General features: G+C 38.3%; 1 protein-coding gene across 1 annotated transcript in view; it reads right to left on the bottom strand.

The window, feature by feature from the left end:
- kcnh7b (potassium channel, voltage gated eag related subfamily H, member 7b) overlaps positions 1-16142 on the bottom strand; it is a 117207-nt gene that overhangs the window by 50242 nt on the left and 50823 nt on the right. Inside the window, exons 4-6 of the mRNA XM_089133442.1 lie at positions 15515-15925; positions 11810-12021; positions 131-556 (exon numbers count right to left, since the gene is read on the bottom strand). Of these exons, the coding sequence (XP_088989568.1) occupies positions 131-556; positions 11810-12021; positions 15515-15925 (1049 nt within the window). The remainder of the gene's footprint in view (positions 1-130; positions 557-11809; positions 12022-15514; positions 15926-16142) is intronic.

Below are 16142 nucleotides of genomic sequence, written 5' to 3'. Positions count from 1 at the left end.
TGTTAAGTGGATAACTCTGCCAATGAGAAGGAGAACACCACCTGCCAATTGATAATTTGAGTTTGAGATCCCTAGTTTACACCGGCAGCCAAATGCAGATGGAAGTTGATTAAGTTCTGGTGTCACTTACATCTTCTGATCCTGATCCAAATATGAGCAGGTCGAAGGGAATGGCCGCCACCATGTCTATAAGGAACCAGCCTTTGAAGTAATGGATGGCGATCTTCCCCGGATCGCTCACCACCTCCTCGTTCAAGTTCACGTACGTGGTGCGAAAGTTTATGAGGATGTCGATGATGAACATGATGTCCACCATTAAGTCCACCATGTTAAGAGGGCTGCAGGAATAGCCACATTTCCGTCTTTTTTGCTCCTCTATGTCGTTGAGCAGGAAGGCAGCAGAATAAGGGGTTAAAATGGCTGTATAAATAACCAGCAGCAGGATGAGCCAATCCCACATTGCTTTGAATGGGCTGTAGTGCAGGATGGTGAACTTATCCATGCGTGGCGTCTGGAGCTTGTATTCCGGTAGCACATCTGCACCCAGAGACAAGACCTGGAAGAGGAGAGGCAGGCAGAAACGTGAGTATTGCATGGTACATAATCATAGGTCTGTCCTGAAAGAGAAACGTGCTAAACCAGTGGAGGATCACTTGTGCAAATGCTAATGCAAATGGAAAATGCTAATGCGAAACTTTTACAAAGTTTATTTACAAAGTTCTGTCATGAAACTCTAGACGGTGCTGACTGATAGGTCCTTAAAACAATCTGCTTTCTCTATAGGACACAGCTGATTGGTTCCTGCGGTATCAGTAGCCAATGAGCTCGCTCCTCATCAAAAACACTTGGTCAGCATTTGCTGTTTCAGTTTGCAGTGTGCTTTCAGGAACACTCCACCTTCCCCAGCTCCACCTGTATAAATCTGCTACAGGTAATTCACGTACTGTATGCTATATAGTACAGCAGCAGCATGCCTTAGCATGCTCAAAACAATGTGTTGTTTATGTATTGGCATAATATATTATATGCCTGTACTTGCTCTGCAGCAGAAATAACAACAGCAGCACTAATAGCAGGAGCAATAACATACAGCAGCAGCAATAATCAACAGCAGCGGCAGCAATAACAGCAGCAGCACCAATAGCAGGAGCAATAACAGCAGCAGCAGCACCAATAGCAGGAGCAATATCATACAGCAGCAATAACGAACAGCAGCAGCAGCAATAACAGCAGCATCAGCAATAACCAACAACAGCAGCAGCACTAGCAGCAATAACAGCAGCAGCAGCAACAATGACAGTAATAGCAATAACCAACAGCAGCAGCAGCAATAACAGTAGTAGCAATAACAGCAGCAGCAATAACAGCAGCAGCAATAACCAACAATAGCAATAACAGCAGCAATGAAAGCAGCAGCAATAACAGCAGCAGCAGCAACAGCAGCAGCAATAACAGTAGTAGCAATAACAGCAGCAGCAATAACAGCAGCAGCAATAACAGCAGCAGCAATAACAGCAGCAGCAATAACAGTAGTAGCAATAACAGCAGCAGCAATAACAGCAGCAGCAATAACAGCAGCAGCAATAACAGCAGCAGCAATAACAGTAGTAGCAATAACAGCAGCAGCAATAACAGCAGCAGCAATAACAGCAGCAGCAATAACAGCAGCAGCAATAACAGTAGTAGCAATAACAGCAGCAGCAATAACAGCAGCAGCAATAACAGTAGTAGCAATAACAGCAGCAGCAATAACCAACAATAGCAATAACATCAGCAATGAAAGCAGCAGCAATAGCAGCAGCAACAGCAGCAGCAATAACAGTAGTAGCAATAAAAGCAGCAGCAGCAGCAATAACAGCATAAGCAATAACAGTAGTAGCAATAACAGCAGCAGCAATAACAGCAGCAGCAATAACAGCAGCAGCAATAACAGTAGTAGCAATAACAGCAGCAGCAATAACAGCAGCAGCAATAACAGCAGCAGCAATAACAGCAGCAGCAATAACAGCAGCAGCAATAACAGTAGTAGCAATAACAGCAGCAGCAATAACAGCAGCAGCAATAACAGTAGTAGCAATAACAGCAGCAGCAATAACCAACAATAGCAATAACATCAGCAATGAAAGCAGCAGCAATAGCAGCAGCAACAGCAGCAGCAATAACAGTAGTAGCAATAAAAGCAGCAGCAGCAGCAATAACAGCATAAGCAATAACAGTAGTAGCAATAAAAGCAGTAGCAGCAGCAATAACCAACAATAGCAATAACAGCAGCAGCAATAACAGTAGTAGCAATAAAAGCAGCAGCAGCAGCAATAACCAACAATAGCAATAACAGCAGCAGCAGCTACAGCAGCAGCAATAACAGTGGTAGCAATAAAAGCATCAGCAGCAGCAATAACCAACAATAGCAATAACAGCAGCAGCAGCAATAACCAACAATAGCAATAACAGTAGCAGCAATAACAGTAGTAGCAATAACAGCAGCAGCAGCAGCAATAACCAACAATAGCAATAACAGCAGCAGCAATAACAGCAGCAGCAGCAATAACCAACAATAGCAATAACAGTAGCAGCAGCAATAACAGTAGTAGCAGGAATAACAGCAGCAGCAATAACCAACAATAGCAATAACAGCAGCAGCAATAACAGTAGCATTAACAGTAGTAGCAATAACAGTAGTAGCAATAACAGCAGCAGCAATAACAGCAGCAGCAATAACCAACAATAGCAATAACAGCAGCAGCAATAACAGCAGCAGCAATAACCAACAATAGCAATAACAGTAGCAGCAGCAATAACAGTAGTAGCAGGAATAACAGCAGCAGCAATAACCAACAATAGCAATAACAGCAGCAGCAATAACAGTAGCATTAACAGTAGTAGCAATAACAGTAGTAGCAATAACAGCAGCAGCAATAACAGCAGCAGCAATAACCAACAATAGCAATAACATCAGCAATGAAAGCAGCAGCAATAACAGCAGCAGCAGCAACAGCAGCAGCAATAACAGTAGTAGCAATAACAGCAGCAGCAATAACAGCAGCAGCAATAACAGCAGCAGCAATAACAGCAGCAGCAATAACAGTAGTAGCAATAAAAGCAGCAGCAGCAGCAATAACAGCATAAGCAATAACAGTAGTAGCAATAAAAGCAGTAGCAGCAGCAATAACCAACAATAGCAATAACAGCAGCAGCAATAACAGTAGTAGCAATAAAAGCAGCAGCAGCAGCAATAACAGCATAAGCAATAACAGTAGTAGCAATAAAAACAGTAGCAGCAGCAATAACCAACAATAGCAATAACAGGAGCAGCAATAACAGTAGTAGCAATAAAAGCAGCAGCAGCAGCAGCAATAACCAACAATAGCAATAACAGCAGCAGCAGCTACAGCAGTAGCAATAACAGTAGTAGCAATAAAAGCATCAGCAGCAGCAATAACCAACAATAGCAATAACAGCAGCAGCAATAACAGCAGCAGCAGCAATAACCAACAATAGCAATAACAGCAGCAGCAATAACAGCAGCAGCAGCAATAACCGTAGTAGCAGGAATAACAGCAGCAGCAATAACCAACAATAGCAATAACAGTAGCATTAACAGTAGTAGCAATAACAGTAGTAGCAGGAATAACAGCAGCAGCAATAACCAACAATAGCAATAACAGTAGCAGCAGCAATAACAGTAGCATTAACAGTAGTAGCATTAACAGTAGTAGCAATAACAGCAGCAGCAATAACAGTAGCATTAACAGTAGTAGTAGCAATAACAGCAGCAGCAGCAGCAATAACAGTAGTAGCAATAGCAGTAGCAGTAGAGTTTTCATGACAGAACTACAGTAATTATCACTATTACTATTATAAACTTCATTCCATCTGCATTAGATGTTAAAATTGATAATAATATTAATTTTCATAATAATAATAACAGAAAGAAGTTAATACATAATTTGTCATTGTTTACATTCAAAGGTAATATGTAATTGTCAAATTACAAGTGATAATATTTATGTATTTATTTGCCCGATGCTCGCTGCTTTGATTTTTAGCTCCTTATTCTGCTTCTGATGGTTGCTGCTAGCAGCTATATTTTATAATTTTCAGTTTGACAAAAACTAAGTAATGTATAATTTTTTTTAACTCTTTTTATTATTTATTTATTTTTACAGTAAAGAAGTCAACTATAACTTTTCAAACTTCTTTCAATTTAAAAGTAAATGCTACCATTGAAATAAAGCGTATAATTCTGTGTAAACGTTTCGTTTTTAGTTTAGTAGCAATTTTTCAGTTTTTCAAGTAGTGCACTGTCGATGGTGAAAGTGCGGTAAACAATTTGCTGATTTGTGCATTTCCCCCAAAATGCTGATTTGTGAATTTCGATATTGAGATCCAAACATTTCTGGATTATTAAAAATCTCTCACAATGTTTATGTTGCATTACCTGACAGCTGTCAGTTACATGTGCACAGGCCCATCATCATAATGCAGTGTGTGACAGTTTCACAAATATTTTGCTGTAGTTGTCATCTGTTTCTTTCCAGCTGATGCAATATTTCATGAACAGGGCCAGCACAACAGAGTTCCTTCACATTTCATAAGTGTACCGTGTCAGGGAGCCTCAGAGCATGACATAAATATTCATCCATTTCTCTATAGTTGCACAGTACAGACCGTCTCTGCTGTCAGAAATGCTCTGATTGCATATAGCTTTTTGGATTATAAAGTCTAGTTGTCATGCATCTCAGGTCGATTCTGAAGTTATCTGAGCACTTCTCAAGGACAAAAGGGTGCGCAAGACATTCATAAACCCTTGTTTTCCACACAATGAAATATGATTTATGCTATTCAAGCAATCGGATGTCCTTTGCCTTAATGCCATTCGTGAAGCGGGTGGTAAATTTTGATGCTCACTGCAAGTGAATTTACTTTTGATAACTATTTAACAACAATGAAAGCTAAAAGAATAATTGAAAGCTAAAAGAATTAAAAAAACATCTAAAGAATAAATAGATACTAATTATCACATTAAAACTAACTCTCATACTGTTATTTTATACACTGTAAAAATGCATATGCTTTATCTAATCAATAGAATTGTGGCAACAGATTAAAAGCAATATTATTAATAAATTAGTAAATTATCAACAAATTAGAATTGAGTAATGATTAATCAAATTATTCCTTAAAAGTAAACCATTTAAAATGAGTAAAGTTTACACCAAAAAATTGAACAAAAATATCTCACTAACAGACAGACGTCAAAGATTAATTGAGAACTCTTTATTTTATATTGCCAACATTGAAGACACCTGATGTTAACAAGCAGAACCGTCATTTTAAAACAAACCTAAAACGAACACCGATCACCATAATGGTGACTTAAATGTATGTTTTTTTGGTTGTTGTTGTTGTTGTAAGTTTGACTCATTTTAAATGGTTAACTTTTAAGGAATTAATTTGATTAATTATTCCTCAATTCTAATTTGTTAAATTTAATTAATAATATTGTTTGTAATCTTTTGCCACAATTTTTTTGATTAGATAAAGCATATTCATTTTTACAGTGAAATGTCTTACATCTCTGTGGCTGTTTAGCATTTTCGGTAACACTTTACAATAAGGTTCGTCAGTTAACATTAGTTAACAACATTAGTTAATATGAACTAATAATGCACTGCACATATACAGCATTTATTGATCTTTGTTAATGTTAATTTCAACATTTATTAATACTTGATTAAAATCTTGTTAACATTAGTCAATGCTCCGTGAACTAACATGAACTAACAATGAACAGCTGTATTTGTATGAACTAACATTAACAAAGATGAACAAATGCCGTAACAAATGTATTGATCATGGTTAGTTGATGTTAGTAAATACATTAACTAATGTTAACTAATGAACCTTATTGTAAAGTGTTACCGCATTTTCAAAGCAGTTCTGGTGACACTTGTCACGCAATTGTCTGCCTAGATTCTGATTCTTGGACATATAATTTTGCATTAATTTTTATTATTAAATTAAATTAAACAGAAAATCTATGAATAAAAACTAATTCAAACCATTAATACAAAAAACACTTAGTAGAAATTAATTAACTGCGATAACCATTGTTTTTCGAAGCTTGCATAGAAAGACGAAGACACTACTGAGGTTTAATTTCACTATTTTGCAAAGCTATTGAACAGCAGAAGTCCCCTGGTAGAAACAGGATGATAATAGTCGGTAATCCAGCATTGTGTCTCTGTAATTGAACTCTAAATGAACTCACACACACACACACACACACCTTACTGCAGGGTTTAACCAACTTTGACAGTCAGCAAATGAGGTGTCTTTTCCTGATAAATACTTTATTAGAAATTATGACGGCAGCAGCAGTGATCAGTTGCCGTAGTCGACTTCTCTCTCTCTTTCTCTTCTAAGAAAGTAATGAATTATGAATCTTTTTCTCTTGCAGGCTCTCACACGTCCAGGCAGGTCGGGGAAGGCAATGTGAGAATCACTCAGACGTGACAAGTTAAATGACCGCAGTGAACGAGTCAACTTCTGAAGTGAGGGCTTCTGATGGGCTGTCATTGACTTCCTTCCCGGCTGGCCGAGAGGCGGACGCATTACAGCGAGCTTTGACCCAGTACTCCATGTTACAGCCTTACAGCGCCATGCCTTGACTTTCCTTGAAGGATATTTCCAGAAGTCACTAACCTTGGTTCTTCCACACAAGAACGGTAGTATACTTCGAATTAACGTTTCTACGTGGAATGCAGTGTTGCCTTAGACTTTGCCAAAAATGATCTTCCCATTTAAAACGCATGCCTATGATGCCTAAAAGAGGTTGTGAATTGAGAAAACAAATTTTCCTTGATGTTTTGACAAGTGAGAGGTCACTATACTATAAAAACATCCTAAAAGTTTCAGAACTCAAGAGTTTCTTGTTAGTCCAAAAACAGCTTTATTGAAACCAATCTCCGAAAATGACTTTGTCTCAGATTTTTGTCACATAATGACGTAATAGTGCGAGGAAAGACCACCTCTGCAGAATCAGACCAATATCATCACGTCTTTAGCCCCGCCCACTGGAGCGTTAGTGAGATGAGAAGAGAGATACAGGATCACTACGCTAAAAATAACATCGGCATCCAAATGATCCGAATGCTAGAAAAGTGCTATGTGAATGTCTCGGTGCATTTCACTGGGATTCTTTGATAAATCAGTCGTAATTTCGGCGCATGCTTTGCTAACAGACTTTTATTGTACGATATGGACAGACAGTAAGTAACCGTTTTAACTCTAACGCCTAATCCTTCAAATATATATATATATATAGTGATTCATGTACAATGAATCAGACGATCTTTGTCTCAAAGTCATTTATTGCTGTTAATGTATCAGTACATCAAGCCAGTGGCTAAAAAGTCAACTTCACATTGTTTCTCCTAGGCCTTGTCCACACTAATGCGTTTTTGTTTGACTTTTTCTCGACGTTTTGGCTTGATTTTAATGAATGAAAACAAAGCTTTTTGAAAACTCTCTCCAAAGTGGATACATTTGAGAATGCTGTTTTCGGTATTTAAAAACGATGACGTAAGTTTTGTCATGTGACGCATATTGTATCGATAGATATTCATGTTTATACCGGTATTGTGCCAGTTACGTGCTATTCACTTTCACACTGTTGCTAAAAATATTTTACTTTGCACACTCTTCATATCACAGTCCTGCAAAGATGATAGAAAATGTACTTATATTTGCTGTCCTGTTGCAAAACATGAGAGCAGTCGCGTTTTAGACCAAACATATAATGGTGAGCGAGAGCGACCTGGACGCATCAGCGAACGCTGAGATATTTTGCTAAATAAAATGATCCTGTCAGAAGAACTGCACGATAACTTTATTATTTGAAGAGTTCAGATGCAAAAGCCTTTAAGTGCCATTTGAAATTTTCTTCTAGAATGATCATTTTTATCAAGCTTGTATATTTAAGTTCAGTAATTTCACTTAAATTGCAATAAAGATTACCTATTAATTGTTAATTAAGTGAAATTACTGAACTTAAATATACAAGCTTGATAAAAATCATCATTCTAGGAGAAAATTTCAAATGGCACTTAGAGGCTTTTGCATCTGAACTCTTCATTTATTTTTCTGTCTGTATCATCTCAGTGAGTTTTGTGAGTTTTCCCACATGGGCGGTAAGGTGAATTTAGCGTTATCAGGAGTTTTCTAAAAGTTTATCATCCAAACTGAAATGTCGGAAAACTCCTGAAAACGCTAGTGTGGACGGAGGGAGTTTTTAAACAAAAATGCCATTTTCAAATGTATCCGGATTAACTTGTAGATGTATCCTTAAAGGGATAGTTCACTTTGAAATAAATTTTTGGTATGTTTTATCTTACCTCAAGGGCATCCAAGATGTAGGCGTCTTTGTTTCCACAGTATTTTCAATTTTGATATTTTTAGGTCAAACCGTTCTTGTCTGTCAGTCATATAATGGAGGTCTATGGTCACCACCTCAAAGAGCATGCACAGAGAAGTCCAAATTAAACATGATTTAATAACTCGTACATGTAAGTACACATTGATGGCCTAAGACACGAAACGAGCGGTTTGTGTGAGAAAACGAACAGTATTTATATCGCTTTTACCTCGTGTAATCACAGTGACGTCCAAGTGACCTGAATCAGTTGTTCAATGTCCAACTGAACCGAACTGAATCAGTTCAATTACGCCAGAAGTGATCGCTTGCGTGTGACGTCACTCAATATTTACACAGAGATTTCGTAAGTTTTACCTTTTACTAAACATATTTAGATATACCAAAATCGTCTTCCATTGCGGTTTCCCGTATATCTAAATATGTTTAGTGAAAGGTAAAACTTCCGAAATCTCTGTATAAACAAAGAGTGACGTCAGCGCGCAAGCGATCACTTCCGGCGCATGCGCAGACCGAAGCGATATAAAAACGTAAAAACGATATAAATACTGTTGGTTTTCTCACACAAACCGCTCGTTTCGTGTCTTAGGCCATCAATGTGTTCTTACATTTACGAGTCATTAAATCATGTTTAATTTGGACTTCTCTGTGCATGCTCTTTGGTGGACCCCCTTAGCATCCAGTGTATGACTGACGGACAAGAACGGTTTGACTGAAAAGTGTCAAAATTGAAAATGCTGTGTAAACAAAGACACCTACATCTTGGCTGCCCTTGAGGTAAGATAAAACATATCAACACTTAATTTCAAAGTGAACTATCCCTTTAAGCCTAGTTCACACTACATGATTTTAAGCCCGATTTGCAAATCGTTGAGTTCGCCGACAGGTCAGGGTGTTATCGTGTGCAAATCGCGGGGGATTAGCGGGCGATGAACGCACGCCAATCTGTTAGAATGAAAGAGCCAACAACGCATCAAAGACGCTCGCAGACGTTGATGTCCGAGCCCAGAAAAATATCCAGAGCTATCGCACGATTCAACCTCGTGTGATATCATGAGCTACAGCCAATCAGAGCAAAGCATGGGTTGAGGTCGTCGGGTAAATCTTTTTTTTTTTTTTTTTGCATTTTTTTCTCAGAGCAAATCATCCGCGCAAACAGTTTGCAGCACTAGTTTTGGTCTGATATACATATTCGCGTGTTGTGTTCTTCGTCTTCTTCACGGGGTATTGGCGCGTGTGCTGTTTCGCATCATTTCCGGTTCGTTTTATCGTGTGATTTTTATTTATTTTTAATTTTTTTTGACAAAACGTGGTTCATAAATTTACATTTATGAATTTGGCAGACGCTTTTATCCAAAGCAACTTACATTGCATTTCAAGGTACACTTTTACCTTCTTATCAGTTCTTGCTTTCCCTGGGAATCGAACCCATATCCTTGGTGTTGCAAGCGGCAATGCTCTACTGTAATTTTGCTTGTAATAATAAATGCGCCTCGGGTTCTTCTCTACAACTTGCCTTCAGTGGATCCCTTTACACTCACACAGAAACCGTCGCAGTGTTACCGAATCGTGTTTTGACAATATTTGGAGATTAATTTCCCAGAGGTAGAAAATCCATCTTCATGCTCGCATGCTCCTCTGATGCATTTCGGTGCCAGAAAAAGATGCTAAATATGGCTGGGGTATGGAAGATTCAAACAGTAATTACTGGTTATTGCCCTGTATTCTTGCTGTCATCTTAATACCCCCAAGGTTAAGTAGTATCCTCATTAGCATTTATTTGCATACTTATGTTGTTAGCGGCACTTAATGTATAAACGACGTGTAGTAGGGAAATTATGCAGGAGAATTTGTTACAGTTTGTTTGTGCTCGTTCACAAGACTATTGGATTTCTAATCGAATCATGAAGTACTTGACGCATGCAATATTTCAAATAGATTACGCTCGTGACACATTGATTAACTCAAACTCCATGGAGGAGAAACAGAGCAAAAGCACATCCTCACCTGAGGGCCTTATTGAAAAACATGAAGGGAAAACAACGTATCTTACTCTGTTAAAGACAATGTGAAACGTTCAGAACCAAGTGGGTCTATGATATATATCTGTCAGCATTCACATTCATTTCACGCTTTTAAAAGCCCTATATCAGGTCGTATATATTATATTAAATGAATTATTTGTGATTTAGCGTCCAAAATTGCGTTTTTTTTTTCTTTTCTTTTTAAAGAAATGAATACTCTTGTTTTATTCAGTAAGGACACATAAATTTGTTCAAACGTGACAGTAAATAGATTACAAAAGATTTCAAATAATTCCTGTTCTTTTGAACTTTTAAAGAATCCTGAACAAATGTATCACGATTTCCACAAGAATATGAAGCAGCACAACATTTTTTTCAATATTGATAATAAGAAATATTTGCTAAAACTAATATTATGTAAAACTAAAACTTTGAATATCGTGCAAAAGTTCATTTATTTCAGTAATTCAACTTAAAAGGTGAAACTAGTATATTATACAGACTCATTACATGCAAAGTGAGATATTTCAAACCTTTATTTGTTGTAATTTTGATGATTATGGCTTACAGATTATGAAAACCCCAAATTCAAAATTAGAATATTGTGAATTTCTAAATTTTTGCTAAATCGTACATTTTTACGAATTGGCCAATTCGTATGAATTCATACGAATGACCTACACTCTTAGAAAAAAATGGTTCTATTTAGAACCAGAAATGGTTCCATCCCCCGCTTCATATATGGAACTCCAAAATGGTTCTATATAGAACCATTTTTTTTGGTAAAAGGTTCTATTGGCCAAGTATGGAACCCCAGGGTTCTGTATAGAATCCAGAGGAACCCTTTTTTTAAAGAGTGTATAGAACCTTTTAGGGGTTCCAAATACATATCGCTGATAGAACCTTTTAAGGTTCTATATAGAACCCTTTCTTCTAAGAGTGTACCCCTGACCCCGCCCCTAAACCTACCCATCACGTGAATGAATTCATACGAGTGAGCTCGTATGAATTATTACGAATTAGCCACTTTTTAGTCACTCGTAAGAATTCGTACGAATTGGTCGTGAGATAGCGATGAAATATCTCACTTTGCTTGCAATGAGTCTATTAGTTTCATCTTTTAAGTTGAATTACTGAAATAAATGAACTTTCGCACCATATTCAAATTTTTTTCTAGTTTCACCTGTTGAAAACGGGTGTTTTAATAATACAGTATTTCACAATATTACTGTTTTTACTGTGTTTTTGATCATATAAATTTCAACGGAATCGTTCACAATAAGACCAGACACGTGTATAAAGAAAGTAAACAGCGTTGGATTAAACTCATGTTCAGCGTTTGCATTCTCACCTGCGTGACCTTCTCTGTGACGTTGTGTGTTCTGTCTTTGACCTTTGGTGCTATGATGGTTTTCTCTGAGGACGGAGGGGAAGGCGCTTTCTTATCGTTGGCTTCAGAGAAGTTGAGCGCGATGAGCGGGATCTTGTTGATGGTGCTGTATTTGTTCAGGTTCGAGTCTGAGGTGGATCCCAGCAGACTGGACTTCAGATGGTTGAACGGGCCTGAAGGAAAAGAGTAAAGTAGGGCCTGTGAATATCAGACACAATTCTTGTTCATCTTGCAGAGGGCTGGGCGATTAACCTTTGTTTAATATGAATATTGTTGATTTGCAATTGGCCATTAAACTTTTAGTTCAACCAGAAGTGTAAATTCTGCCATCATTTACAGTATGAACATCAAACCTGTATAGACTGGATAAACAATGACAAAATTGTCACTCATAGAAAAACTATTCCTTTAAGTTTCCTAAAAATAATCTAGAAATCTTTAGACTAGTTTCACAATCGTTCATTTTTTGCATTCTTACAAAAAAAAAACCTACAACGACATTAGCGTTGATAAGTTTGATTCATTTCTGTGCATTTGTTCAAGCTGTCAATTTCAATTCATTGATTCAGTGATTCATTTGTGCCATCACAAAGTTCATAGATTGCTCAGCACCGCATTATATATTTTCATATGTTTTAATAAAAATTATATGGAGGTAAATATTGCTTTTAATTTCAGTATTTAAAATTTCAGAATATATATATATATATATATATACACTCTTAGAAGAAATGGTTCTATTTAGAACCAGAAATGGTTCCATCCCCCGCTTCATATATGGAACTCCAAAATGGTTCTATATAGAACCATTTTTTTTGGGTAAAAGATTCTATTGGCCAAGTATGGAACCCCAGGGTTCTATATAGAACCCAGAGGAACCCTTTTTTAAGAGTGTATAGAACCTTTTAGGGTTTCCAAATACGTAGCACTGATAGAACCTTTTCTTCTAAGAGTATATATATATATATATAAAGTATGTATAATTATTATTTAATTATTATTAATATCACCCAGCCTTTATGTTGACTTGAATATATTGTTTGCTTGGTTTAATGAACCATTTGAATGAACCATTTTTCAACACAGTGTTACAGTTGAATAAAAACGTACATGTGATACTTCAAACTTTTCATAAAAATCATCATCCAAGCTTAAAGCAAACATCTTTAAGCATCCATTAAAATCATGTACAATATAATAGACAATTGATAAATAAGAGCAACGCTCAACCTCTCTTGGAATAATTCAAGCTTTGATTAAAGAAACGTCCTCTAAAAGTGAAAGTGGCAGTGCTGGTTAACCGCTGATGGAAGTCATTCAGCATGTAGCATTGATTTTCTGTCCTGACTCTGAGCCGGCGCATCAGTCTCGTTCAATGGGACGTGAAGAGGAACTGCCTGTTCAAGTCTGAGCCATTCTAATCCACCTTAATTCAAGAAGGTCCGGACTCGAGCGTTATTGAAAGAGCAGCAAATGTTCTGTATGATCTAATCAAGACATCAATAACAGCTGAGAAGAGAAATCAGGCTGAAAATGGATAATCACGAAACGCCATGACGTCCCAGACACTGTGACGGATGCTTCTGATCTGTATTCTGAATGTGCTTTTGAGGAAAGATAACAGGTTTCATCTGGATTTTTTAGTTATTAGGTTGAAAACTGGACTAAAAGTACCATTTGGGGTATTCATTCAAAACGCATCTCCTTTAGTTATACAGAGGCTGCTTCGATATTAACATAAGTTGGCCATAAAAAAGGGTTTCTTCGGGTGCTTCGGCCTGAGAGAGATTTCAGAAGTGTTACTGTACGTTCACACCGCCACCGGCGAGAGCGTCAAAGTGGCCGGAAGTCATTAATTTTCATTGAGAGCCGGCGGCGAGCTCCGGCGAGAGCGGCGCGGCGCGTTTCGGACGGCGAGAGCGGCGAGCAGAGTTGAAATCAGTTCAACTTTATGGTAATAAGCAATGACGCGGTTCGGAGGCAACCGGCGGCAACCAATCGGAATGTAGAAATGCTCTCAGAGAACGCAGTCCTGTAAACTTTGGTTCCGCCCACATTAGTTCCCAAGCAAAATAGAGGAGGTTGATAATTTGAATTTGATAAGAGGGCGCGCAACACTATTTATAGGCAAGATTTTCGTGCTAGAATACTTTTTTTTAGCGAGAATGCAAATTATAATAGCACTTAACCATGAACACACAAGCCACACCACACACGTATGGCTTTTAATTTGTTTATTTAGTTTGCAAACATGTCACTATAATTTTAAAGTTATTTCCATCGATCAATTTTCTGCAAAAATAACGACTGACATGCTTGTTTGCTTTGTGGCCCCTTTAAATACCGTTTTTTTCCCCCCACGCATTCGACCTACGTCAGAGCATCAGAGCATCCATGAATCTTTCCACGGCGTCGTTAACAGAGCGGCAAAAGCGAATTTTGCCGCTCTCGCCGGCGGCGGTGTGAACGTACGGTTATCCTTCACAAAACATATTTAGATATACACGAAATCGCAATGGAAGACGATTTCGATATATCAACAGACAACGTTGAATTTTTTTTGCAACCGCATGAGAGATCACTTCCGGTGCTTTCCGCGCCTTCAGATCACTTAGACGTGGCTGTGGTAACAAGAGGTAAAAACGATATAAATAGTGTTGTTTTTCTCACACAAACCGCTCGTTTCGTGTCTTAGGCCATCAATGTGTACTTACATTTACGAGTCATTAAATCATGTTTAATTTGGACTTCTCTGTGCATGCTTTTTGAGGTGGTGACCATAGACCTGCATTATAAGCCAAAATAGAAACTCTAAGAGAAAAAAATCCTTCAGTGAAAGTTTCAGTGTTGAATCTCCGAAAACTAGAGTTATAGAGTTTCAGAAATGTCCATTGAATACACTAAGATTATGTGCCAGCACCCCTGGCAACATTATTATAAGAACGGGGATATTCAGCAGACAAGCTTGAGTGGTCAACATTCATTCCCACAATGCATTTCCCCCAGGAGAACAATAATCTGACATATGGCTCATTTGTTCAGCCATGCCTTTAATAATCGCACCGGCCTTTGGTCTGAATTCCCAGACACAGATCATTTACGAGTCATTAAATCATGTTTAATTTGGACTTCTCTGTGCTTTGAGGTGGTGACCATAGACCTCCATTATATGACTGACAGACAAGAACGGTTTGACCTAAAAATGTATGTCACAACTCACTGGTCCAGCCGACCAATCAGAGCACAGTGTTCTTTTCAGAAGGAGGGGCTTCATAGAGACAGGAACTAAACAGAGCGTTACTGACAGACTGGGAAGAGAGGAGCCGCAATAATGTCAATGTGTTTTTTGAACATTCAAGCATGAAAACCTGTTCTAGTAGAGCCTAAAAATAACATCAAGTCTTATACATTCATACAGAATTCAACGTTACCTTTTAGACCGCGTACATAGTCTGAAGTGGAGGAGTGTAAAGATTAAAAGAAGAAAATGAGGAAAATGCGTGTTATGACAGTTGAGTTCATTAATTGTACAATTTAATTGTGTGTCTATATATACTGTATATAATAGAAGAAATTAGATTTGTAATATATAATATTAAATTAGAGATGTATTTAGTTTTTCTTCAATCTTATCAGTCAATGTGCATCCTGAATCTCAGTGCTCACCTTCAGTTGTGTGTGTGTCCACAAACAGACGTTTGGAGTTGGTGCTCAGGCCTTCGATGTCGTGAACGGAGGAGGCCCGTCTCCGGCTGAACATGCTGTCTCTGGAGAGGGACTGGGCCAGGCAGGTCAGAGAGGGACTGGGCTGATCCCAGGGCAGACTGGGAGAGGACTGGTCGAGGGGAACGGGGGAGGAGTGAGGGCTGGAGCTGATGAGCGCCCGCGTGTCGTTGGCGTCCGCTGGACTGGAGCCGTCCTTCGCGTGCGAGCGGACGTCCGTCACGACCTCAGAGTCGTCGCTGGCCCTGGGCGAGTCCACCATGATGGAGTCGGGGTCGTCCTGCGGGAGAGACTGCTTACTGGTTCCCAACAGCTTCAAAGCCGGCAGACGGAAGCCGAAGAACCGGCCTTTTCCTGCAGGTATTTGGGAGAAAAATACAGTTTTATGCATGGCTATTATTTATAAAATATGATTCACTGATGAAGGCTTATTGCCGGAACGTTTGAGTGATCCAGACGTGCTTTCTTGCATTATATTTCTTTTTAAGTCATTTATAAAGGAAGACAAGCTATCTGTTTTTCTCCTATTTGAAAGCATTGATTTTATTTACAAAATAGAAATGATCTATCT

The sequence above is a fragment of the Pimephales promelas genome, chromosome 7 (assembly GCF_988280905.1).
Source record: "Pimephales promelas chromosome 7, fPimPro1.hap1.1, whole genome shotgun sequence".
Classification (NCBI taxonomy): Eukaryota; Metazoa; Chordata; class Actinopteri; order Cypriniformes; family Leuciscidae; genus Pimephales; species Pimephales promelas.
This window is presented reverse-complemented; position numbering and strand designations above follow the sequence as displayed.